The sequence below is a fragment of the Oxyura jamaicensis genome, chromosome 3 (genome assembly GCF_011077185.1).
Source record: "Oxyura jamaicensis isolate SHBP4307 breed ruddy duck chromosome 3, BPBGC_Ojam_1.0, whole genome shotgun sequence".
In the NCBI taxonomy this organism is placed as follows: Eukaryota; Metazoa; Chordata; class Aves; order Anseriformes; family Anatidae; genus Oxyura; species Oxyura jamaicensis.
Genome location: NC_048895.1, coordinates 35,817,981 through 35,844,005, shown reverse-complemented (window position 1 = coordinate 35,844,005; position 26,025 = coordinate 35,817,981). Strand labels below are relative to the sequence as shown.

Below are 26,025 nucleotides of genomic sequence, written 5' to 3'. Positions count from 1 at the left end.
TAAAATGTATGACATGGACTACACCCCATGTCTATCAGTGCTCTACTCTGCATTGTATACTTGGCCTAAAGGAACACTACCACTCAGGGGGAAGGCTAATTCAGTATTTTCCATTTTCGGGCTTCACCTCTACAATCTATAATCAAGCAGGGCATGAAAAACCATCAGTAAGCATACGAGCAGCACAGCAGAACCTCATCATAACTTGGCCAGAACCTGCAGCAAACTGGCATTATAAACTTTTTTGTACTCCATCTTGTTTTAGATACTCTGTGACTTCTGACCACATTTTAAGCATCCATTTTTCACACCCTAACTCCTAAAATGTAATTTATTAAAACATTTTTCACCAGAAAGGAGAAAAACAGGATGAGAAGGGAGGTGGTTCTGCTTGAGAAAGACAGAACTATATAACGTCACAACGAAATCCACCAAAGGCTTTCATAATGCCCTGTAAACAGTTATGTCTTCCAGGGATCTGATGAATTTAAGACAGCACATCAGTACCGGTGCATTTGCAATCACTTATTCAGAAGGACAAACTGAACTGATCTGCCTCCACATAATGCAGCAACACTTTAAAAGAAGGATTAAGCAGTGGCAACCAACAAGAATGAATTATTGATACATAAACAGCTCCCAGAACAGGGTGAACATGTTTGCTTTTTGAAATTCCCATGAGGTAGCTCCAGAAAACTGCTCCCCTCATCAGCATAGTGCAAAGTTTTTATGCTACTCCTCAGCTCAATAAGACGATGCAACTGCTTGGTTTGTTTGAAAGGAACTATGGCCACCCAGAGTTTTACCAAACAATCCTTTGCTCAATTTGACTTTCTAGCAGAAGAGAAGAGGGTTTCAATCACTTCTTCAGGCTTGGAGCACATGACTGTGATCTACCTCCTTCACCAGAGCTCCTGCCCTCATGCAGGAAGGAATACAGCCAGAAGTTGGACCAGATACAGCCAGCTAAAGCTATCAAGGCAAAACTGAAATAATACCTGAAAATTGTGTAAATTGGTCAGGAGAGCAAGATGAGATCTTCTCAGTACTTTTCTTTGCCAGCCAGTCCACAATTTCTCATACTGTACTAACAAGATGAAATACGAGGTCAGAGGCTTGCTCTGAGGTGGAGCAATGGAGACGCAGTGCCATGGCTTCTGCCAAGGCAAATGTAACAGCAACAGCCACCAGGTGACAATACTGAGAACATTGTTCCTGTTATTTCTGTTATTGAGCTGTTGTAAGGACAAACTAAGACATTTACCTGAAATACATACAAGATTTATCTCTTCCAACAACTTGTAAGTGAATGATAAAGAGAAAGCCCAGAAGAAATCTAAGTTTGAACCAAGTGACATGTGTCCATGTGACTGTTCCGGGGAAGAACCACACCCCATTTCTATTTGTACAGGATTCCAAAGGGTTTCATTAATTCTTGACACACTTGTATTCAAAAGGAGAGCCGTAAGTTGTAAGCCTTTTTTTTTTCTTTTTTTTTTTTTCCCCTCTTTTATTCCTACAAAGAAATCTGTAAACAAAGACAGTTATGTTCACTGCTACGTTTGCTGAAGACTCACATCAGGAACCAATTTCTGCAACATAATCCAGCCAGACCACATGAGGCCAGCTGAAAGCTGAAGCTGGTGCAGAATACAGCTGCTGTTTTATTTTGCTGGCAACACAATAAAACTCCTCTGCAGATTAGCCTCTAGCTATACATTGATTTTCAGATGGCATTTACTTCTTACAGCTCTTCACAGGTTACTGTTTGGTTACTTGCAGATACCCAAGTAATACTCCAGCTAACATCACTCCTTTTCAAAGCAGAGGCATCAACAATCAGGTGTTTTCCATGAGATATCCTTGACACTAGAACTCCCTTCTTGACAGAAGCCTGAACCCGCCTTCTTTGCAGGCACCCAATCCCCATTTTCATCTTTACATGCGATGTTGCAGGGGACACTGGGATTATTATGAAAACTGGGTAAGCATCCTCAAACAAAACTGTCACGATTTTCCTAGGGATATGACATGAAGATGTCGTGTCTTTAAAAAAAAAAAAATAAAGTGTCCAAAATGTTTGCCTTTTAGATTTTAAAAAGGAAGAATCTCAAACATATTCTTCACTGAGGCTCCCTTCTTGCCTCTAGAAATATTTCCATTTCTATCAGGTCAAAGAGCTTTTTTTTTTTTTTTTTTTTTAATTGTCTGCTTAGAATGACGGTACAGACATGAGTTTATGATAACACAGAATTTTCCCAGACAATTTGGGAGCCATCAGGAAGAACATCAAAAGGTTGCTTATCTCCAAACACAACCTCAGCATAAATTTAGTCAGTCAACCATGGGAAATGAGGTTACTGTATTTTTTGAACTTTTCTCTATCATAGCTTCAAGTCTACCAAGAAATTGTGTAACCTATTCATATTGACTTCTATGCAGGCAAAATTGAGATTTAGAATAAGCCTTAATATAATCATTAAATATCCTTTTATTAGCATTTTTTTAAATTCTTATTATAATAGGTTTACATTTGCACAGTTCCATGATTTGCTATCACAACTGGAAAATAAGTTACTGACACATTTTGGAAAGTCTCATCTGTTTTCATTTACTCAAAGTCAACATTTGACTTCTTTCCAAATAAAACATTTTAGACAAAATCTTTTGCTAGTTACGCAAGTAAACAGCAGCTAGTCTTATCTGAAGACTTATAAAGAAATCATTGAATATTATTACAATTTTAGTGTAATTTTAAAAACAATGTCTAGATCAAGACCATTCACAATGTTTCTTTGACAATATCTCCTATGCTAAAAATCCAATAAATCTATGAAAATCATTTAAAACACACGTAGATTAATACAATTAGAAGCCAGCAACTGGAGTTGAGCTCTTTTGGCCTTAAATTACAACAATGAAGAATCTATATTCACACACACAGTACTGAATGTGCAACCTTAAAGAACGGACTCCTCAATCCACTGAGAAGCTACCAAAGCAAAACAAGGACTTCAAGGACTTGGGACTAAGTAAGATTGGTTCAAACACTCTGAAAAAGAAATCATGGAGGTACTGGACTGCTGTACTTCATCCTCCATAGTCTATCTTGTACAATACTTAATATTCATGTCACCTTCTGATGGCACAGCTTTGCCAAGAAGTTTTGATGATTCTTGTGCCATACCAGCTCACAGCAGAAGGAAAAAAGCACATACACAGCAGCAGAATGAAATGCATACTTAGTGTGGACTCAGCAACTCTGAGAAGAAAATCAACTCTCAAACTTTTTTCCATATTGAACTACACAGTTCATTAGACAGTGAAGAAATATATAAAAAGGTACTATAGTAATCATCAGGAAAATGTATAACCAGAAAACAGTTAATCTGTCTGTAAAGAAACTTGATAAGGCAGTAGAACCTCTAGATAACAGACCAGGACAATTTCTTGGGATAGGACTACCATCACTGCAGAATACTCTCAGGAAGGAGTGGGAAGTTACCTCCCAGCCCATCTTGAGCATTATTCTCTCTGTTCTGTGGTCTGTTGTTTTAGAGACAATAAGGTTCAATATACAATCACTTGTATATAAATCTCCCCACCTGCATAATTTCATTTCCAAGAAGTTTAAGTTAAATCTTGGGCTTCATGGTGAGTATCATACAGCTTCTGACCTCTGTGTACTTGTTACAAAGAAAAGTAACCAAAACATGATCAAACTCCAATAGAGACAGTAGCATGAAAGCTCCTCATTAAAAGAATGTATCAACAATCTATTTCCATAAGGTCAGTCAAGACTGATTTGATAAGATTTCATTTTTATTCATATGTTTGGGTTGACACAGTATTTTCTATTTGACAGTGAAATTATTTTGTCACTACAATACCTGGACGAATTGGAAAATAACTGATGCTTGCTAAACTTACTATTTTCAAACACTAATTGAACATCAACTTTTGTCCAGTTTTCCAAAAATTCACCAGTCAGACTTGGCAACCAGTATTAATATTCTTGACACTTTCACCCTGTTAAATTCAACAGGTTGTTCTAATGTTATAGACAAAAAAAGATAACGTGGCATCAAAAAATAGAGTAACTGTTGTTTCTTGTTTAAGATCACATACATTTTAAAAGTCACGTTCTTTTGGGGTAATATTACCTTGTTTATAAATACAACAATAACAACTAGTATTTTAGACACCAGTTCTGTATTCTTAGCCAGAGACAAGCTTACCATAGCAAGCCTGCACAAGATTCCTGGAAATCAAAAGTAGAAAAAAATTAGTTGTTCATTTTTCCACATAAAAATAAAATGTGGGTCATTCCTGCCCACAGATCATAAAATCCTCATGCTATTAATCAGTTGCCCCCTTGCTAGCAACTATTGTATTTTGTCTCTGGGAAAAAAAATACAAGAGAAAATCCAAATGCAAATTATTAGTTATCCACTGAAATCAGTGTTGCAATCAGAATTTATATCTATTAAAGATTTTTCACAAGGTATGCAGATAGCATATCAGAGTACAAAAATTACCACTGCATATTATAACAATAAAGTTCCACAGCAATCACTGTAAGTTCATCCCTTTTCTAAATATCCATCCTGTATTGTAACACGACCCATCTGAAAGGGTTTTTTAAGCATTTGAAATGCACAAAATTTAAACTCAGTTTGTCAAGGAGTTTTAATTCTTATTCCCATAAACATAAGTTGCAATGCAATTATTATTTTTTAATTCTCCTTAAGTTAATTATACCCCTAGGATCAGTGCCAGAAGTTAATGGTTTGAGTGCTCATCAGTCTTTTCCAGCACACATTTAAAATAAAAATATTTGTGAAAAACCCTGACATTGAGAACTACTGGCTATTCTACTTATTGGCATTTTTGTAACTGAGATTCAACAGGTCTCAATTCAGATTTCAAATCAAGCTAAATGAAATATTCTAAGATATTACACTTTGCACCTCTTCCTTCGCATCTCTTGGCGTAGAAAGTAGAGAAAAGCAAGTAGCCCACACTAGATGTACCAATATAGTCAGAATATGGTGTTAAGATTGTGTCTTGTAAGCAAAGAAGAGTCTGGATCCAGAATCAGTGGAAGAAGCTAACTATTTAAAGTCAGATCTCATTGCTTTGTTCACTAATAAAGGGAAAAATCATTCTTCGCTTTTTGTTAATTTCAGAAGTAGGCAGAATCATCAGGTTTCTATTTTGATTATGTCAAAGATCACCAAGTCATCATTTTAGGACGGCTATTCCAGGTCAAAACAAAGGTCCATGTGCATCACAGAATCATGTTTCTGACTGGCCCAAGCCAGATTTATTGCAAAAAGGCATAATTACAGCATGGAAATAGAGAGATCCCTCCACTGATACATCATCTCAGCACCCACCAACCTGTGCCTTAGGAACTTCCTAAGCCAAAAGGCCATATGCATTTAAAAATAGCAGATCAGCAGTCACATCAGTTTAAGACACCACAAACCAAATGTTATTGTCTTCCCTCACTCCTTACTTTTCAATCTCTCAAACTCTTATGTGCAACTGACTGTCCAACAACAATACAGCGTGAGAAAGACAGGATAGTGGCTCCTCATCGCTCCACCCAACTTAGAGAAAACTAATGAATCAGAGAGCTCAGATGAGACCAACCAGATGGTACTTTTGAAGAGCAAGAATACCTCAAAGTCCAAGGTGACAGCTGTCAGTGCAGAGCTGCCAGCCCATAACATTTCTGTAGCTACTCAGCATCTCGGATCCTGTGCATATAGACTAAAATGAATAAATAAATGGAAAATCACCAAAAAAAAAACCTTTACTCATCTTATTATCCTTGCTGTCTCTCCCTTTTTCTGTCTCTTTTGTCCAAATCACGGAAAGTGAGGATTGGGGTTTGGACACATGGATGAGCTGCCAGCCTTCAGCACAGCTCAATTATAGCAAGTCTCTGCAATTCCTTCCCATCTCAAAGGTCTGGTGGAACACAGCTGCTTAAAGGGTCTTAAAGGGATGCTCACAGCTGCCACAGAGCATGGCCAGCACCAGACCCATGCCTGGTGACTCACTCAGGTGCCTGCATCACCACCCTGAACTCATGGCTGGAATCTATTCACCTGACAGGAGCTGCTCAGCAGCCTGAGATATCTTCCAAACAACCGATGTCTCTACCAGTGGAGACTCAAAGACCATTATCCTGTCTCTAAACGTGGCCAACAGCAGACATCAAGGGTAGAATACATCAATATAAGACAAGTGCTACTTAGGGTGATAGGGTGAAACTTTTCTGATACGCTCTCCAAGGCTTTTCTAACTTGCTTCTCAAGGACATCACAAGCCAGAGGTGGTGTCTTTTCATTGCAAATGATTTTTTCTCCTAGTGGTTTAAACCAATGTAAATCCTACACACTATAATTCTACTGTTATAGGAACACACAAACATGAGCTTCACAGTTAATTATTTCTACTTACAAAGATCTTAGATTGCGTGGTACAGAATAAATCTAATTAAGAATACTCTATAGTGCCTCCAAATCTCATAAACCTCTTGCTCTTTGGTATAGTTACCAAGCCAGGGAAGATCTCCACATGTAAAACACCAATACTGTGTAAAGTGGAAAATTGTAGTGGAAAATTGTACTCCATTTTTAAATGGATTTTGTTAAAGCCATTGCGATAAGATGCAAAGCCTGTATACTGCCAAATGCTGATTCCTAGATAAAATGCACCTGTGACTGGAACTCACCCCTTTTCTTATTGATCTGATTTCTGTCTACCAGAGAACTGTAAAACAGGAGGCCACCTACCCCTTAGATCTTCCTTTCTTGTTCTCTCATGATAAGAACAGTTAGCATATTCCCAATTAAATCAGAGAAAAAGGGTTGGACTTAAATATACGAGTTTATTTTCTCAAGTTCAAAGTTCAGGAAATACCAATCATATAAGTAAGTTTTTAAAAAAGAATGTATCCCTTTACAAAGCAGTTTCTGGAGGCAGCATTTAACCATTGGTCATGTTATTCAAAACAATCCAAGTTGGCCTGCAAGAAGTTGACATATTCCCTTTTTAATAAAGACAAACGAGTTTGGAAATTCATCCATTGAAATGGCTTCTATTTAATATATAGACACCATCATCAACAACATCCCTTTGAAGAACACCAAAAAGTCTGCCAGCTTTTAGGTTGTGCACAGGAATCTACTGCATCTAGGTTTCCAAATGCAATCCAAACCCCATAATTAATTAAAACTCCATAATTAATTGCATTTTAAACCCCAAAAATAGTCACGAATAGCTTTCTTGACAAAGTTGAGAAGTACCAATTATAATAATAATGTTGTATTGAAATTACTCTTCATTATTTTCTAATGCTAAAGCAAGCACATTTCAAAGAAATTCTGAATGCCAAGAGGAACAAAAACAATAAAAACAAAGAGTCTATCCTAGGTAGCATCACATTATTGACATTTCTTGTTTTCTACCTCATCTCCCACTGAAAGTTAATGATGCATTTTAAATGAAATAAAGAAGAGATTCATTAAGTGTTATGGATCTGTGACAACATACTTTTTAAAGTGTAGAAATAACCACTGTAGCCCTAAAATTCTCAAGGGGTTTTGCTGAAAAAAATATATATAACGTCCTGCCTGAACTTAAGCTGCTTATACTGTCTTCAAAGAAGCAGTTATTCCATACTAAACCACGACAAAGATGAATGAATTTTATTTAAAATATGTTTTTATCTCCATGTAGCAGTTTCTTGACACACAAAGGGAGGCATTTATCTAAGGAGTAGAAAGTAGTTACAAACCATGCTAACATGAATCATTTGGGGACTTGAGGTCCCTTCCAACCCCTCCAATTCTGTGATTCTGTAATTTACATTCATCTTTAAAAATGAAAAGCATTTGAGAGAAGGAAACCTCATTCTACTCCCTCCACCACTGCAGCCCCAGACCCTGCTACGCTGCCATGCACAACCCAGTCACCATCACCAGCCCTGCGGGCGAGCGGCAGCATGGCTCCACCACACAGAGGCCACGTCTAATGCTGCCTCTGGACAAGGCTTGCACCTCACCCTGCTCACACGCACAGCGTGCAGCACAGCACAGGACAGGACAACTCCTCCCCACTTCCCATCCCTGATATGAACATTTCTGTCAACACTGATGGATTTTCTGGTCATCCAGTAACAATGCAAAAAGACAAACAATAGCATAGTAAAATTTGTTCTTTGCATTTTAAACAGTATACATAATCTATTTTTTAATCTTGCAAAAATAACCTTCACATTATCTCTTCTGTTCTTTCCAATTCCTCCTAGCCCATAAGAGACGCTCTTGACTGCAGAGCTCTTCCACTTGCAACAACGCTTTCCTGCAGCCAGCAATTCCCACAGGAAGCATTCCTCTCAGTGTGGTATTACCAGGCTGAGTTGAGGCAGACTCAAGAGTAAGTCCAAAAGAGACTTCTTCATGAAGTTTCAAATACTGCAATATCCCTCTCTCTGTTCTGTGAAGATGGTGTCTTTCAGCTGAAAAACCCATTCATTTAGAGTCCTTTAGAGTTCTTTTGTAAGAAATCCAACACTCTAAAAGAATATCTGTATCATCATCCTAGCCTTCACTCTACATGTGTATAAGACAGAACCACTGGAAAATTATAAAAAATGCTTTAAAATCATTAATTATTTCACTGCCACTGACCTATTAAGGTTTCAACTCTCCATTTTCCTTGAAATAAGAAAAAAAAAATATTTCATTCCAATAATATGGATTGCCAGATCCATATATTCAAGTGAATTCCAGAAATTCCCCAAAGCATTCACCTCTTAAAAGAATTTTTATTAAAAGTACTTTGTCATGATACAAAAGATACTGAGCTTAGACAGGTAGGCTGTTGGCAATAACTGCTGAAGGATAAAACATGAGATACCAGGCAAGTTTTCTCACATTAGAAGACGTAAGAAGACGTAATTAACTTCTTCTATTCTGAAAACTCCTACAAATACATATGAAATCATTTTTCATGGGTAAAATCCATTAGTGCAAAGAACTGCATAACCAAATTCTGTTTACAGGGTGTCTCTTAGACACCATGATAGTTCTACATGGTTGCTCAATTTGTCTTTTATTTTTTTCTTTTTTTAAACATTACATTTTTATCCTTTATGCTGTTGCATGAAAGCCTTCAAACTTATTTCCCAAGTATTCAGTCAGAACCACAAACAATTCAAAAATGAAATGTCTAAGAGTTAATCTGAGCAATGTTTCAACCTCAGAAAGAAGCTGTAATTTAGCACATTTTCTTGTGCTGCTTCTTCCTTTCTCAAAAGAAGCCATCAGCAATAGATTTCTTGGCAACAGGACACATACACATAACAGTCCTGATTCAAACAGTTCATCGAGGACAGATGTCTCAAGAGAATATCAGAGCTGCCTTCTGAATTTCCAAGCATGTCTTACTTTACTACAAATAAAAATAGCCTCATAGCTAGGAAAAAATCAGTGGCATTCTGCTAGGAAAGACTATTTGTTTTCCAGTGCATCTTTCTGTATTTTAATTACAGGTTCCTCCCAGTTTGCAAGAAGAACTCAAGCATTTGCCACAGCCATATGGAAGCACCAGAGAGCAAGAGTGTTTTTGCATGAGATGTTTTTAAAAGTAGTTTTCATCCCAATTTCCAAAATATGCTAGCACTTCTCTAAGATGCCGAGTGCCTTAACTCATAACTAATATGTCAATATTTTTAAAGTGATTTTAAATTGTTCTGGCATAAGATCAAGCTTTATAACAGTTATAAAATCTTAGCAATTCAAAGTTCAGTTTCACTTACACTCTTTTGTATAACCCACATGTACAGAAGTTGTGTGATCTATAAGATTCCAGTTCCATTTTAGCTAGAAAATGCATTCTAATTAATTTTAAGGCTAAAAGTGAAAACCCCAATCAATCCTGATTTAATTTACTTTTCTTCTGCATAACACATTCCAGAAACACATGACAGTGATTATTGAAAGCTTTTTATAGCATAAGATTACAGCGTAAGATTAATTAGCAACACTATTATAATAGCAGTGCTAATTAATTCATCCTAACCTATAGCAAAACAGTATGAATAATCCTGCTAGCATTAACAACTGTTCCATGGTGTACACCTCACACTTAACCTTCTCACATGGTGTTAAATACAACTGAAATGTAACGTCTCCCAGAACACAGATGAACTAAGGTGCAGATGCAGCGGAAGATCTTACTGAGACAGAACGACACGTGAGAGGAAGCTGGTAGCTTCTGACAAAAATCAGGGTTGGAAAAGTTCAAGTTCAATTCCCCATTTGTCCCTGAGCAGCACTGAGTGCACACAGATCTTGTCCCTGATTCCACAAAATCAGCAGTGGGACTCCCAGTGACTGAATCTCAAGTTACTGGAGCCTAAACACACAAAGTTCAACATAAGGCCACCCAGGGGGAATGGATACTCGAGTCAGACGGCAGGCACATTTCTGGACACAGGGTCCTGGGACAGGGGAGCACACAGCAGAGCAAGGTCCCTGAAGCCTGGCTGTGGCTGGAAGTTGTGCCTTCCAGCAGAACAGCCCTCCAGCTGCACAGCAGCACCTCCTCCAGACCCACGTGGGAGACATCAGTGGACTCCCCACCCATGTCTATACTGAGCACATGCAGTATGAGAAAATGAACCGGTAAATGAAGGAATGAACGAGTCCCAGCAGTGAAGTATAGAGCAGATAGCAGAAGAGGATGCCTTGGAGTATGAGACTTGAGGGCCCACCTCAGGGAGGACAGATTTGGAAGTATAGTCCAGGTTTGGAGATTTCCTGAAGATGGTCCTAGAGCACTACCATTGGTAGGAATCCCTCTTGCTTGCTTTTTGTCAAGAAAAGGCTGAGGAGGCAAAAGCCCATCCAGGTATAATCCTGTCTGCCAAGGTCAATCTTCCTAGAGAAAAAATTTTGAAAGCATGAGAAAAATAAAAAAAAAAAAAAAGAAACAGAAATTGCAGAGATCAATCCTGTCCCTGAAAATTCAGAGAAAATAAGTCAACTTGAATTGCAAGCTTGCCCATGATCTGGGTCAGAATGGTAGATAAACATCACTAAGAAAAGTTATCTTTGAGCTTTAAAAAATATTTTAGGCAATGTGTATATAAAGATACTGTTTTTCTTTCCATGCAGTTCCATTATAAAATCAGTGTTACTGGAAGAGAGCAAGACTGACTGTTTAACAAAGCTAGATCAGCTTTTAAAAAGACCAAATGAACTTTGTGGGGTCCCATGGTCAGATCTTTTACTGTATCTTTTATTCCAAGAACTCAGTTTTACTTGGAACAATAAATGAAAGCCATTTTTACCTCATTATTCTAAATTCCACTGTTTATCATTCCATGAATTTAATCAATGTCATTTGCTCGCATGAGCTGGAACAGCCACCCGCTCTCTTGAACTTCCTCCAGACACATTGTGCAATTTTGATTCTAGAGTGCTGACTGCATTCGTACACTCAGGGCTTCTCACCTGCTGACTGAGGGGTAGTTTTGTTAAATCGCACTGCAGTGACAGGTTACGGGGGATAGAGAAAATTTTATTGGTCTGAAAGAGTTGTTCCTCTTTTTGCTGTAAAGGAGCATGACAATTAACAACTCCCCACTGAAATGGCAGGAGATGTACGACACTCAAAAGATTAGACACCAGGAGAAAATTTGTCCAACTGCAGCTACACACCTTGTTACGTGTTACGACATGAAAACGAGTCATTAAATGAGACCCAAGGAGATTCCTAGTCACTAACAACACTAATTACAGGACTGCCTTCAGTCAATCCAGCATTCCCAACTTAATCCTAGCAGAACTAAATAACAATTCTGACAGCCCTACCAAGCCTTCATTTGTTAATATGTTTGCTCGATCCAATACACTGGATCTTATTTCTGCCTACTGACCACCTCCACCCTCCATCCCAGTAAAGCAAAAATGTAGCCCAGGGAAATCCTCCAGCTTCACACCGACAATAAAACAATCAAATTCTCAAATGTGGATCAACATAGAGCGATTAAAAACCATACTACAGCATATATTCATAGCTTCCCACTTCCTCTTACATACACAGACCAACACAGACTAGTAAAACACATAATACAACACAATGATAAACTATATAACTGGGTAGGAAACCCATCTGCCCACCCTCCCATCAGCAGTTTTTTTCTCACACTTTGGCAAATCCTGTTAAATTTCTTCAAATATCTGCATTCTCATCCCAGAGAATCAAGAGATGCTCTGACACCAAACAGTGCTCAAATGTTCTCTTAATGTTAAAGGGAAATTATCATGTTCTCTCTAATCTGGACTCATTTTTCTTTCAGTACCTTTCCTGTGAGACTCCACGTTTCTCTCATCCCACTCATCTAGAAACGGAGTTCAAGAAATTTGAATTTGCAAATGTAATTTCTTGTGAATTGACCACATTTAGACGGTACCAAAAATAGTTACTACAAGTCATACAAGTGTGTACCCACTAAACAGGGCAGTTGTTTTGCTTTTATCATGCACAGGTTTGCCAGCATGATTTACATTCATTTTGTTGTTTGTGGTGCAATTCCTTGATTAGCAGATAAAGAGATTCAGAAACGTATGTATACTTACAACATGCTTGGAAAGCAGACGTGCATGTGCTTACACTTCTCCCAAACAGCAGGTTGTTTTGACACCAAAAATATCCTCACTGATAGCACAAATCCGCAGCTCCAGACACTGCCAGCTACTTTGCTTCACTCTCACAGCAGAGCCATACCAATGGATCTCTGCAGAGAAGCATCAGCTGTGTCCCACTTTTTCTAGCATACATGAGACACAAGACACATCTGCATTTATTTGGCAGGGTTTCATTTGGCTGGGTTCCCCCACACTTACACACTTTGTGCGGTTATGGAGAAGTTATCTCCCTGATCTTGTCGCTGTGTGCAGGTTTTATCTCCCTGATACAGTAACAGACCATGACTCATTATCTACTGATACCACCTGCAGCAGCAGGGGCCACTGCGAGACATCATCAAATCTATTTCAATTCAGCAGTTTCCAAGAGGCAGGTACTACAAATAAGAACCGTTCATGTTGCACAAGATCCTGCTGTTATAGAATACTTTTTATTGCTCAGCTCTTATATTCTCTGATCTTGTGCCATAACGAGGTATAACAAGGACGGTTAAATAAAAGATAGGAAGTTTGCCCACTAACATCTTCATTAAGACAAGAGGTCTTTTAAAGAGCCGTATAAAGATAAAAAGGAAAAAAAAAAAAAAAAAGGTTTCAAAACTACAATTAACACAGTTACATTATATTACTTATTATTTTCATACCTTGTAGTGCATACATGCTGAACATGATGGTACAAGTCTTGCTATAATTTTCAAAAGCTGCCATTAATTCATCTCAAGTATTATATTTTTATAAGAGATGGTTATATACATTTTCTTCTGTTTAGCTAAGAGGTACAAGGACATTAAGACTGTAAGCTGAATTCCTCTCTTGATCCTTCCTGCCATCAATCACAAATTGCTCCTGTGGAGTAAGTCTATTTGCGTCATCCCAGTAATGGGATGACCAATTTTGATCCCGGGTGTCATTACTGGCAGAATGGGGGCCAAACTGGCAAAGTGCTGCACTAGACTTTACCACTGGAGCTGATTTTCACAATTGTGGCTTTTCAATTAAATGAACTGGAGACCATGCAACTAGGTGATTGTCCAATATATATTAATAGTTTATTTAAAAAAAAAAAAATGTTATAGAATAAGAAACCATCTTATAACCAAGACAGCAAATGCTGTCAGATTTATATGTGTCATTGGTCCAAATCCACCACAAAAATTCCAGCATTATCACTGCATTCTCAACATGAGCTACTTCTTCAGCTATTTAACTTTTTCCTTAAACTATACACATGCTTCTCAATACATAAGAAAATACATTCGATATATAAACATATGCAGCAGTGCACAAAATTTGGGGAAGTGAAGTCTCTCAAGACGCTCATTTCCAATTCATGACATTGAAAATATCACCAGAATGATGGATATTGTCTCAAGTTAAAAGAAAAAAATGGAAGATTAAAAGCAAAATAAGGTGATTCTCCTCTGTCACACAAGTTTCTCACTACCAGCCAGTTAATTTTCAAGACATGGATTTTTACCTACTATTTTGCAGAATATAAAAGCAAATATGACTATTCAAAAGATTAGACAGCACAAATATACGCAGTACAAGTTGTTTTAAATACTGACCTTGTAATTTGAGTACAGGCTTATTCAGTAAAGCTACAGAATGAGAATTTCAGTTTTACTTAGTCTACATGATTTCTGTATAGCAGAGGAAGTTAATGTTACAGAAAGCAAACAATTTTTGCACCTCCCTTCACTCTATACTGTCTTCTTAGGCTAGAGGCCCAAACAGGCAAAGTACTTTCCACCCACAGCAAAAGGTGAATGGTGGCAAACCAGGAGGCTGACGCTACTATTTCTACCTATACCAACAGCAACACAAAACTGTATCCTGCTTATTTACACAATGAGTGTGTAAATCAGACATCTCTGATTTCAGTGATCTTCTGATGTGTAGAAATACCCACCAGTCAGTGGGTGTCCAATCCATTTTCCTCTGAAAGCTTAGGGAAACCTTGGCCTGGATGGTAATGCAAGAGGAAAGAAGATGCTTACACTTGTGAGGATAGGCAAAGGACAAGGTTCACTGACAGACTGAAAAACGTTATCGTGGCATGGGAGATGGAAGGGAGCTTTAATCCTAGTTTTTCTATTAGAAAACAATGAAGCAGAAATGAAGACAAGGTTTGGAGTATGCCATACAGAAGTAATTGTAAAAACTAAACTTCAAGTCTTTCTGCATCAGGCATTTGATGCTATATAATGTAATAAGAAATGTAGTTGCCCAGCATTTCACACACACACAAAAAAAAATGTCAAAAGGATTAAACCTCAAAAGTTTCGAAAACTGTTGTAGACAGCTCTGAAGTCTCTCTCGTTTTTTTTTTTTGTTGTTGTTGTTGTTGTTGTTGTTTTGTTGTTGTTGTTTTGTTGTTTTACATGCAGCAGCTAAGAGGACCAGTGTGGGATAGCTACTCTAAACCTAAACTCTTAAATAAAGTAAAACTCTGTGTTTAGGGTCAATACTAAAAAAATGTTGTAAGCTTCATGTTTCATTATGTATAAATGAACATCTAATTACCTGAGAACAGCACTGGAACTTCCAGGTTGTGTATGCAGGAAGATGCATGGAGGAAAGCTATGATACACCAGCCTGTTGATTGCAGAGCTCTTGTTGCACTTTGCTCCCAAGAAGCTAGTGCAAACTTCTATTAAAGAATATCTATAGCCACTGCTGTGCGAAGAAACTGTCTAAATTAGTCTCTGTCAGATTCAGGTTGCTATGGTACAAGCTAAGTGATCTCAAGCCAGCTCACAGTGTTATCAGTGCTACAACCACTTCGTGCCTGCAGCCCACCCATACTAAAATACAGGATAGGGAATCAATTACACCGTGCTTCTGGCCCAGTATGACTATTGCTTCTTTCTCCATCTTATTTCCACATCAAATTCCTCCTCCATTAACATGAAGATGCTGCAGTGTTTTCAAAAATTGTGAATTAACATTGCCACAGCATGAGAAATGTCTGAACTAATCCATGCTGTGTACCTAAATAACTTCTGAAACTCAGGAGTGGTTATAAGAAAATCACACCCAAAAAAGTTCATCATGTTTTTAATAAAACAATACATATATACACAGATATATCAAGTGTGTGTGCATATATATAGTGTGTATAGATGTTTTATTTTTTTCCCCACCTATTGGAGGATGGGGGGAGGGCAGACTGACTATCACATAGGTAGCTATCATTTAATTGACACCTACATTGGGCAGAACGTGTCTCACCTTCTGTCAGTACTTGGACTGCAACAGCTATTTAGTTCTCTAGCATACTGTTGACAAAGTTACCCTCGTTTTCACAAAGACTCTGAAGCACTGAAGCAGCTGAGAGAACAGCAAGTCAACAGCAACACCACAAATTCTTGGTTCCCCATCCTATATTCAAAGAGCATGGTATTTTTAGTAGACTATCAATCTACTCCAATGCCATTCTGGAAGGAAATCAATTTTTAGCCTTTTCATCTATTAAACAAGTCTGAGTTGATTAATAATCCGGCCACACAGAACTCCAGCTTTGCTCTCAGCCAAAACAAACAAGCAAAAAAGCTTTAAGCAACCCTACTGCGGGTTATCCTAAAGACAAGGATAGAACAGTTTGCTGCCAATAGCTTTACAAGCAGTTATCAGGCTTATCCTCCTCAATTAAAAGCTTTAAAAATCGCTGATAGAGGATGTAAATGTTTTTCATTTACTACTCAAATGTTCACTAAATGTCTCCATGACCTCGTTCATGCTGACTTTTTCTAAACATGGAAGGTGCCTCACCCCACATATTTTTCACATGTACTCCGATTGCCACAACCACTAAAACTTTTTTATCATTACTGTTTCCAGTTCACTTCCATAAGGGTGCCAGGAAAGAGACTGATGTATATCACGTAGGGGCCATTAACTTTTTAAGCACTGTGTTTTGTGGATATGCTCCGAGCAGAATTAGACAAAGCAATGGTAGTGAAGTCCCTGGCCACCTGGATCCTTTTCGGTTCTGAAGAGCACTACCACAGCTCTAGACCAAAACCAGAACAAGGAAAAAAAAAAAAAAAAAAAAAAAAAAAAAAAGCAACAAAAAGCAACCAAAAAAAGTACAAAATAACTAATTTTACCTGCCATTTTATTCTCCAGATTGTTCTCTATTATTGTCTTGAGCATAAGAAAAAAAGATGTATACATACCTTTTTTCCCCCATGTCCACCCAACGCAGTAACTTTCTAGAAGGTTATGCTTTTTATCCAGAGATGAAAAAAAATCCTTAATTTTTCCTCTTCCCTAACCCCCCACATGAAGAACAGTCTTCTATTCTACCATACCCCAATAAATCAATACAAATTCTACATAGCCATCCCATGTTATTGTAACTCTTCTACCCTGTTTCCTACATCCAGTGTTTGTTATACTAAATGCAGTTTGTAAAACAGGAGGTGTACTCAACAATTAGACGAGGGAACCCAAAATACAGCACAAGCTCAGTCTGAAGTATTACAATCTTACAGTCTTACTTACACAGCTCCAAGCTTTGTTAGTGAAAGCTAATATTTTAATTGTAACCATGTTGCTCTAATTTCAAGAGATACTATGGTTAAAGCCTTGTTTCATCTTCTGGTACAATATCCTGTTGTTCTCAAAGGTTACTATTGTGACTAAAAATTACGATAATTGCTATGGAAAATTATCTCCCCCAATCATATCTTAATAGGGAAATAACAGGAAATAATTAATCCTGAAAAAGCATGTTAGACAAAAATCACTTCCTGTAAGGACGTGATTTTTCTTTGGTGAAGTAGAAAGAGAAGAGTGTTGTCAGGGTGTTTATCATTCCCTTTCTGGAGTACTGCTGCAACATTTCTTCCCATTTTATTCACATTTTTACTGTTTTTCTTTAATTTTTATTTACACCACTACTTCTGAAGCTGATGTGTTGTGGCTTCCACTTTTTCTGCAATCTTGAGTTAAATCTTGAGTTAAAGAAAGAATATCTACTGTAACCAACCTTTATGAGGATCTTCGCAGCAGCATGAAAATAGTTCTGCAAAATTAAAAAGATGCAGCCTAAGATGTAGGATCTCATTCACAGCTGCTCCTCTTCCAGTTGTTGTTATGTTTACTCAGTGCTACACTGAAAACAGGCAGCACGACCTGTTACATAGTGCAGCAGAAAAGACGGGATTTAGTTCTGATTGCTCTAGTGGCCTCTTCTGAAAAGACAGGTACCTACATACCTTTACTCCGGTTCCTTAGTCTGCTACTCAAGAAAACTTTAAAGATTCATTGCATCAAGATCTTCTTGAGCCTTACTAGAAATGCCATGCAAACATAAAGCATTATGTCCTTCTAATAAACATGCTGAATTTATAGGCAGAGACAAATGAAGAACCTGAAGGTCAACTTCGCATTTTCTTACTCCTGCTCTTTCAATAGTAGCTGAATTGATGGGAGAACAAGGGACACCAAGCAGATAACCCTGTGATCTCACAGACCAAGTCAAGGAATTATTAGTATAGTAAATACTAAATATAGTAAATTATTAGTAAATAGTCTCAAGACCTTTCCTACATTTTCTTGCTACTAAACAGCCTCTTTTTTTTCCCCTACCTATACTTATGAGATATCATCCTTCCCCAAATTAACTAAGATGGGCATTGAAAGCTGTGTCAGAAATGAGTCTACATCATGGACTTTTATAGTTCTATCATCATTTCAAATCCCTAGTCTGGGAATTGAACAGCTCTGTCATCAGCTGACACTGGCTCATCCAGGCTTCTGCAATGATGCTCAAATTACCAAAGGGAGCAGTTGTGGCAAGAAGAATCTGTGGCAGCAGAATGCCTCTCACATCTCAGTTGCTTGATCACCACAAGAAGTGAGTTTAAAATACTGAAGTCGAAGTGTGTAAACAATAAAATCAAATATTCAAGTAAATCTGCACTGTTAACTATGCTGCATGAACTGGTGCTTAGCTTTCTCCTAATATATTTAGCTTTTCCCACTTCCTTTTTTTCTACTGCAAAAACAGAAATTTACTTTAGCTTATTCCTCTTTCACTAGGTAAGACAGCTCCTTAGAAACAACAGTCAATGTCAGCAAAGTGATAATTCATGTCTTCTGAAAACAAATATTAGGGTCTGCCAGAATGAATTTTGTTATGCCCTGGTGGAATATACTGGATAAATATTACAGGAAAAAATCTCCTGAAATTATGTGAGCAGTGACTGAGCACGTTTCTGATGATCAAACTTAGCAGCTGTAAGTGGGAAGCTTTCAATGGCTTAAAACTACACAAACAGAACAGGAGAGATGACACACCATGCCCATATTCCCACCAAACAAAGCTTTACCAACAAAAACACTAAATCAATAGCACATCAGATAAAAAGCAAGTCACAAATCTCATGTAATAGACCTAAAGATGACAACAGCCAGAGAAGATTCTGATACAGTTTGATGAGCTGGAACATACCTCTCCAACTCCAAAACACTAAAATAAGAAAGGGTCAAGAAGATTTAAACAAATGGAATCACATGTTTAGCCACTCTTGTCTCGGGTATAATGATTTCTGGAAATTACATGACATGACAAATTATAAGAAAAAACTAACAAAATGAAAAGGTTTTTGTAAAATAGTTTCCTGGGCCACACCTAAAAATAAGTGCCATTACTGACCTACTCCCCAGTTTACCATATACCCAAAATTTTACATGAGACAGTAGCAACATACAATGGATGTGAGTTACCCAAACAGCAAAAGATGGATAAATGTGCACTTGTTTTTATCATCTCCAGAAAAAGAACTCCATGACCTCCTAATCACAGGGAAGCTGAACAAGCACATCCAGTATTAACTAGGTTAGCAAACTTGGCATCAGAAAAGCAACCGACTCCTCCTACGTGCCATTAACAACTCTTAAGTAACTCATAACTTCACTCTTAGCTTTATCCCAATATTTCTTCGACTTTCTTCATACACATTACATATCAAAACTTCCTTAATGAGAAGCTTTTCTTATGGTAATAACACCCTTTATGTGGAAAAAAAAATAAAACCTTTCAAAAACAGAGTGGAATAAAAAACAACTTCTGGAAACTTAAATGTACAAGAAATACAAGTTAAAACTGATAGGATGAATGAACAACAGATTTTGAAGACAGCAGGGCATTTTTGAAGGATGTACCTCTGCATTTTACAGTAGTGCTTTTACTTCTGATTAAGTTAAATAAAATCAATCACACAAACAGCCTAAACTTACAAATCTTTTGGTTAAAACTAACCGTGGGTACACAGAGACTAGCATACACCAAACTAGTATCACTTCTTCACTTTAATTTGAATTTAGTAAATCTCAGAAAAATGAGGTAGAAAAATCAACTCTGATGTATAAAAGATGCATTTATGTTCCCAATGTAAACATTGATTGTCTTTTCCATCCTATCCTAGAATTCTAGGTCTGCCCTTACTTAGACCTGTTGTTTCTCACTCACTGGTATGTGACAATTCTAAACTGACCCAAAAAAGAAGACTAGGACAACACCTGAGAAGAAGGTGGTGGGCTGCACTTCACATGCATAAAGAGGCATATTCAACTGACACATATGCAGGCATGCGAACTCCCCAGTGAGCTGAATGAAAGGAGCACATTTACTTTCAAGACTGAATCTGCTTGTAAGAAAAAGTGGTAAGATTATAACTGCTAGAAGGGTTAAAATTTTCAGAAAGATAGAAATTCTCCTTCTAATCAATCTCTATCACCTCACATGCAGTTAAGGTACTATTCAGAAAGCTACCTACACATTAGAAGTTTTACTACAACAGAAAGATTAGGGAGATTGCTCCATGGGGTTGCCCAAGAACCTTGGGACAAGACATTCTTTTCTCAAAACTGTGTTATAAACTGGTTCATCAAAACATCTGTTAGAACCCTCTTTCTTCCAACAAAACTCTGTTTTAAGATTACTAACCTGCTCTAGAAGTCTGCCCCATTAAATGTTTGTTAAATATGGTTGGATTTTACCTTACTATTATTTCAGGACAAAGGTTGCATATATTTCACTGTTTTCATAGATGTGAGGATCTGAAATGACAAGACCTTTAAAATGGCTACCATTTTATTACCAGAATCCCTTGTTTTTCTCATTACTTTACATAATTTTTCAGACACTTTCAAAACATCCATGTTTTGAACGGCATGGAGCTGGGATGGGAGGGTCAGGCTGGGGGTTAGGGAAAGGTTCTGCACCCAGAGGGTGGTCGGGCACTGGGACAGACTCCCCAGGGCAGTGGTCATGGCACCGAGCCTACCAGGGTTCAAGAAGCATTTGGACAATGCTCTCAGACATATGGTTTGTTCTTTGGGTAGTCTGGAACCCAGGAGTTGGATTCAATGATCATCGTGGGTCACTTCCAACTCAGGATGTTCTATGATTGATGCAAGACACCAAGTCTACATTTGGTCCCAAAAATAAGAGTTGTTTCAGGTTTGATTTCACTCAGAGCCACTTTCGGTTTTACAGTCAACATACTACATATGAATATTTTAAGTAGTTTATGTGGCTCTGTCTGTTATTATGACAAGAACCATAAATGGATACCAAAAAAAATATCCCTCATCCATTAAATGTCTCACAGGATTCTAGGCCACCTCCTCACACATGTACGTAAAGGCCGAAGAATAAAAAAAGCAAGGACTGATTTTATCTCAAGGTTATGGAAACACCATTAGACCATAAAACTATGGTGTCAAAAAATTATCTTGACATTTGAAAAAGTCTCAGTGGAGTTAAAACCTTATCACATAATTAACTGTAGATAATTCTGTTTAATACTGAGGATCAGAATTAAAAACAGCCACAACCTTGATAAATGGCATGTTAAATAAACTGAAGCTTCCAAAGAGTGATCAGATAGCAAGAATAAAAAAAAAAATCCAACTCCTAGTCAAAGGACAGTTGACACATGAACAAATTGTCTAGAGAAAACAGGGCAAAACTGTAAAAAGGAAAGGTACATGGCCCTTAGGAAACACCTCCCCTTCCAGTACAGCTGATATTTTCCTCAGGTCTTATGTAAATTAAGAATACATTGGGCTGAAATTCTGTCTCCACTTAAAGAAATGACAGAGCTTTTTTTTGATTTTCAATGGGAAGTTTGCAGAGTTTGCACTCAAGGGGACTCAGTCTACTGAATGTCACAAGAAAGTGAATAAAACTATAATTAATTTTCCACAAAGACAAGAGCAGTGACCAGCAGAGAAGGAAGACTGTTTAAAAGAGCTTCCGTGAAACTCCTTTGACCTCATTCAGGTTGGAGAGCTTCCAAGAACTATCTGGAATTTAGTTAACTCACTGCAGGATGGTTTTTCTCTTTTGTCTGCCTGTTGCTTATTTTCCTGCTTGAGGACCCAGCATCAAACAATAAAAATGACCATTGACTTTTTTTGTTGCTTTCCTTTTTTTTTTTTTTTTGTCATGCAATGAGAGAACTGATCCAAAATAGTTCAATGCTAGAATAGGCACCTACTGAACTTGAAAAGAATGTTGGAAGAGGTTGGGAAAACAAGATTACATCTTCAAGTCATCTGTGACCACACAGAAGTTCATCACAGCTGGTCTATTTTTTTTATTATTATTATTATTTTTTTTATGAGAGCACAGAAGACTTCATAAGACTTTTATCAGACATTTACAGTTCCAAAGCCTTAAGTTTTACCTGCTGGGAATGAGCATCCCTATTTATCTTGGGGGAGGAAGAACAGGACACAACACCCCCCAGTATTTTTTCCATTGACATTCAGCTCATCTTCCAAGAAACTTTTTATACAAGTGGCAGAAAATGCTTGCTGCTGCTGCTACCTTTGTGGGGATGGGGTCATATTAAAATCATTTTTTAATATAATGTTACACTTCATAATGTACTCATCTGACAACCAAATGGAAAATTAGAGAGTGACATTAGAGCTTCCAAAAAGTGTTGTGCCTGACCAGGAATCCAAGCAAGATGTTGATTTTTACTTGCACGTAAAGCATAGGGGTACATTTAGTCAACAGCTCTTTCCTCCCAATGAATGCACCTGCTTAGTCAGATTCTTCCTTCCCTTGTGTCAATTTGATTATTGTTAACAATATGAAGTAACAGCCATGATAGTCTACGACAGTCTATGTCGTTGCTTTCCTAGGGCAGACTATCACACAGACTCAGTTACATGAGCAAAGGAAAATGGAAATGAGGCCTACTTTAATCATTCCAGCACCTCCACATTTCTAGATTTTAAAAATAAAGCAGCAACAACTTGAAAACTTGGTGCATTCAATAGGGCTGGAACAAAGTCCCAGTCAAAGCGTGGAATACCCCGAGTTAAAAATGTCTTTATTATAGCAAAGGTATAGTGGGACAAATGTTAGCATTTACTAATTTAAGTGATCATTCTAGTTCTCCAGCTAACAGGATTTAGAGCTTGGAAGTTCTAACTTACACTCTGTACTTGATGCCCTCTTGCTTCAACTTAGTAAAATACATGAGAGGGAAGAGGAGGTGCCCTCACATGCAGATGCTTCTGCGTGTGTGTACTTCAACAGTTTTAAAAGCTTGCGCATATTTTTCACCAGCGTGCCAATACACTGAGCAGCCATCACACTGCTCCTGTGAAGCCAACACAGTCCAACTTCAAATGTCTCTCCTAAGGCTGAGAAAGTGGTAAACCAATTAGTAGTTAATTGAAAGGAAGAGTTCAAACCTGTCTCCTTCATTGTGCAGCCCTGCCCCTTCTCTGTATTTGTCAGAGACTGGTTTGCTGAGTCTGCCTGGTCACAGAGGACAAATTTGCAACTTCTTTTGCTGGGAAAAGTTCTTGTAGATGGGTTGGTGGGCAGAGTAAGTACGGAAAGGTCCAGCAAAGTCTAGATCCAGAATATCAACCAAAATCCCACAGGTGGGATGAGGCAAAGAACAGAACTCATACTTTCTCCTCACAATGCCTTGGGTGGCTCATTTCAATCTAACTCAATTTCACTTAACAAAAATCTCTAACACCTTCTATACTGAAAAGCTTAATGATGAGCTGAAATTACTTATTTTTTATCACAGGTCATAATTATGTGATTACTATTATCATGACAGCCCACCAAAGCATCACTTATTGCATTTCATCTCGTATGTTCAATAATGATATAAATCAACAAAATAACCATGGTCAGTATCCAAGTTAAGATTATTGTTAAATAGAGGGCAACAACATTTGGAAACAAGTTCTTGCAAGCTGTGACTCAGTTCAAAACAGCTAAGTAATGATCATCTGATAATCAGCCTTACCTTCAGCTGTACAGATTCTCTAAACCAGTTAACACAGAGCATTTCATCTGGCAAAGTGCAAGCTGAACCAGAGTGCCACAGCAAGACAGTAAAACAGTTTGAGTGGAGACTAAGCAGTGCATATATTTGTTGTTTTTCTTTTTTTCCTCCAAGAGTGAGTATAGTTCAGTCTGAGCTTTTTTGAAGGGAAAATTGAAACTTCACATCACAGCAGTCCAGTCAACAATAGAAATTCCAGATAAAAAACATTACTTCTAATACCTTTTTCCCCAGCAAAAAAGATTCCACTAGTGTGCAAACAGACCAATAAAATCATATTGCTTTTGAATTTTTAAGAGGTTCTTCCTCTTCTTTGAATCAGAAGAAAAACATCTAAGAGTTTGATTTTTTTCAAAACAAAACACTAAGACTACTGAAATGTGCTTAAGAGAAATTGTGCTAGAATTTAGCAACTAGAAGTCAAAAAGCTTGATCAAGTTAAAACTATGAGCATTCTCCTTATAACATACTACTTACTACTAGAACGGTATACTTCTACTAGAACTGTAGAAATCAAACTTCCTGAAATGAAAGCAATAAAATATGTACAAGAAAACATACTGATACTAATACACAAACATTTTGTGTATCATGTAAATGAATTTCAAATACTTTACCATGTAGCATTTTAGAACAGATGATCCACATGAACCCTGAGAACAGTTTGTGGGACATGCTACTGCCATGAACACCCATTAGCACATATTACTGAATGGCAAAACAGATTGCAAGTATATCTAGAAATATAAGACACTTCACAAAAGCAATCCAGAATGATGAATGGTGCTATATGCTCTTTATCACCATTTGAAAAATTACTTAAGTTAATTGATTCAATTGTTTTTAAAATTGTTTGTGGTGGGTTGTTGTTGTTGTTATTTTTAATGCAACATTACTTATTTTCCAAGAACTTTAACAAGACAATTTAAAACGGAAAAGAGGAACCCCCATCTGGCTGCTGCTTTTATTTTGAAGTGTTATATAAAACCTACTCTTTTTCTTGAATGGTGACTGAACAGAAAATATAGTTTGATTTTGCTTTGTTATATATCACATTCTGGATGCATCTACTGAGCTGTTGCTCAAAAATAAATCAAGAACACAATGAAAGGATAATTTATGAGTTGTCAAGCAATCACATTTTAACACTTACTTTTGTGAAGATCTGAAAAAAGTCAATTGCAGCTGGCAAGTGAGATGCATCCTGGATCTCTGCTTTCAGATACAGTTGCAAGGTGTGTGCAAGGTGCCTGAGGCCATCTTTCATTTCTTCACTTAGTTGTTCAGTATCTTAAGGGGACAGGAAAAAAAGTACACCAAGGCATAAACAGAATCTTTCGCCAACATCTTGAAAATGTACAATGGCAGCTATACAGTCTAGACATTTCCAGTCTCAGAATTAATCTTGGAAGAGGGCAATTTTGACAGAGAGCAAACATTTGTCTTTTTTTTCCTGACAACTACCTATCAACACAAAGAAGAGTTTATCATGTTGCTATTACCAAATTGCATAAATTCAGTGGTGAGTTAAAGATCAAAAGCCAATAGATAAAGCAGATGTGTAAGCAGATGTAAGACATTAGATATAAAAAATAGGCATCTAGGGGTTTATAATGTAAAAATGAGTTTGAAAGGTTATGCAGCAGCTCCTTCCTCCTTACAGAAGTGCACATTTTTATACTGTATTCTTCCCAGAGGTGTCAAACACTTTATGCCAGTAGATAAAAAGGGAGAGTATTTTTGAGAGAAACAGAGTTTCATACACAGCAGCAGCTGCTAAACAGAATTAATATGAAGGACCATTAAGCAAATACCACTCCTATATTAAAGCACCATTATTTATGCTTCACAGATAGGAACCCTGGCATCCTGATGCAGAAAAACAGTGTTTTATTTTCTAATGAAGTGATCATCCATGCATCGGGCCAGTGATAACATGGAAAGTG

At 37.5% G+C, this 26,025-nt stretch overlaps 1 protein-coding gene across 2 annotated transcripts in view; it reads right to left on the bottom strand.

Moving 5' to 3' along the window:
- SMYD3 (SET and MYND domain containing 3) overlaps positions 1-26,025 on the bottom strand; it is a 372,579-nt gene that overhangs the window by 304,294 nt on the left and 42,260 nt on the right. For both annotated transcript variants that reach the window (XM_035321618.1, XM_035321619.1), the window contains exon 5: positions 25,233-25,369. In XM_035321618.1, the coding sequence (XP_035177509.1) occupies positions 25,233-25,369 (137 nt within the window). The remainder of the gene's footprint in view (positions 1-25,232; positions 25,370-26,025) is intronic.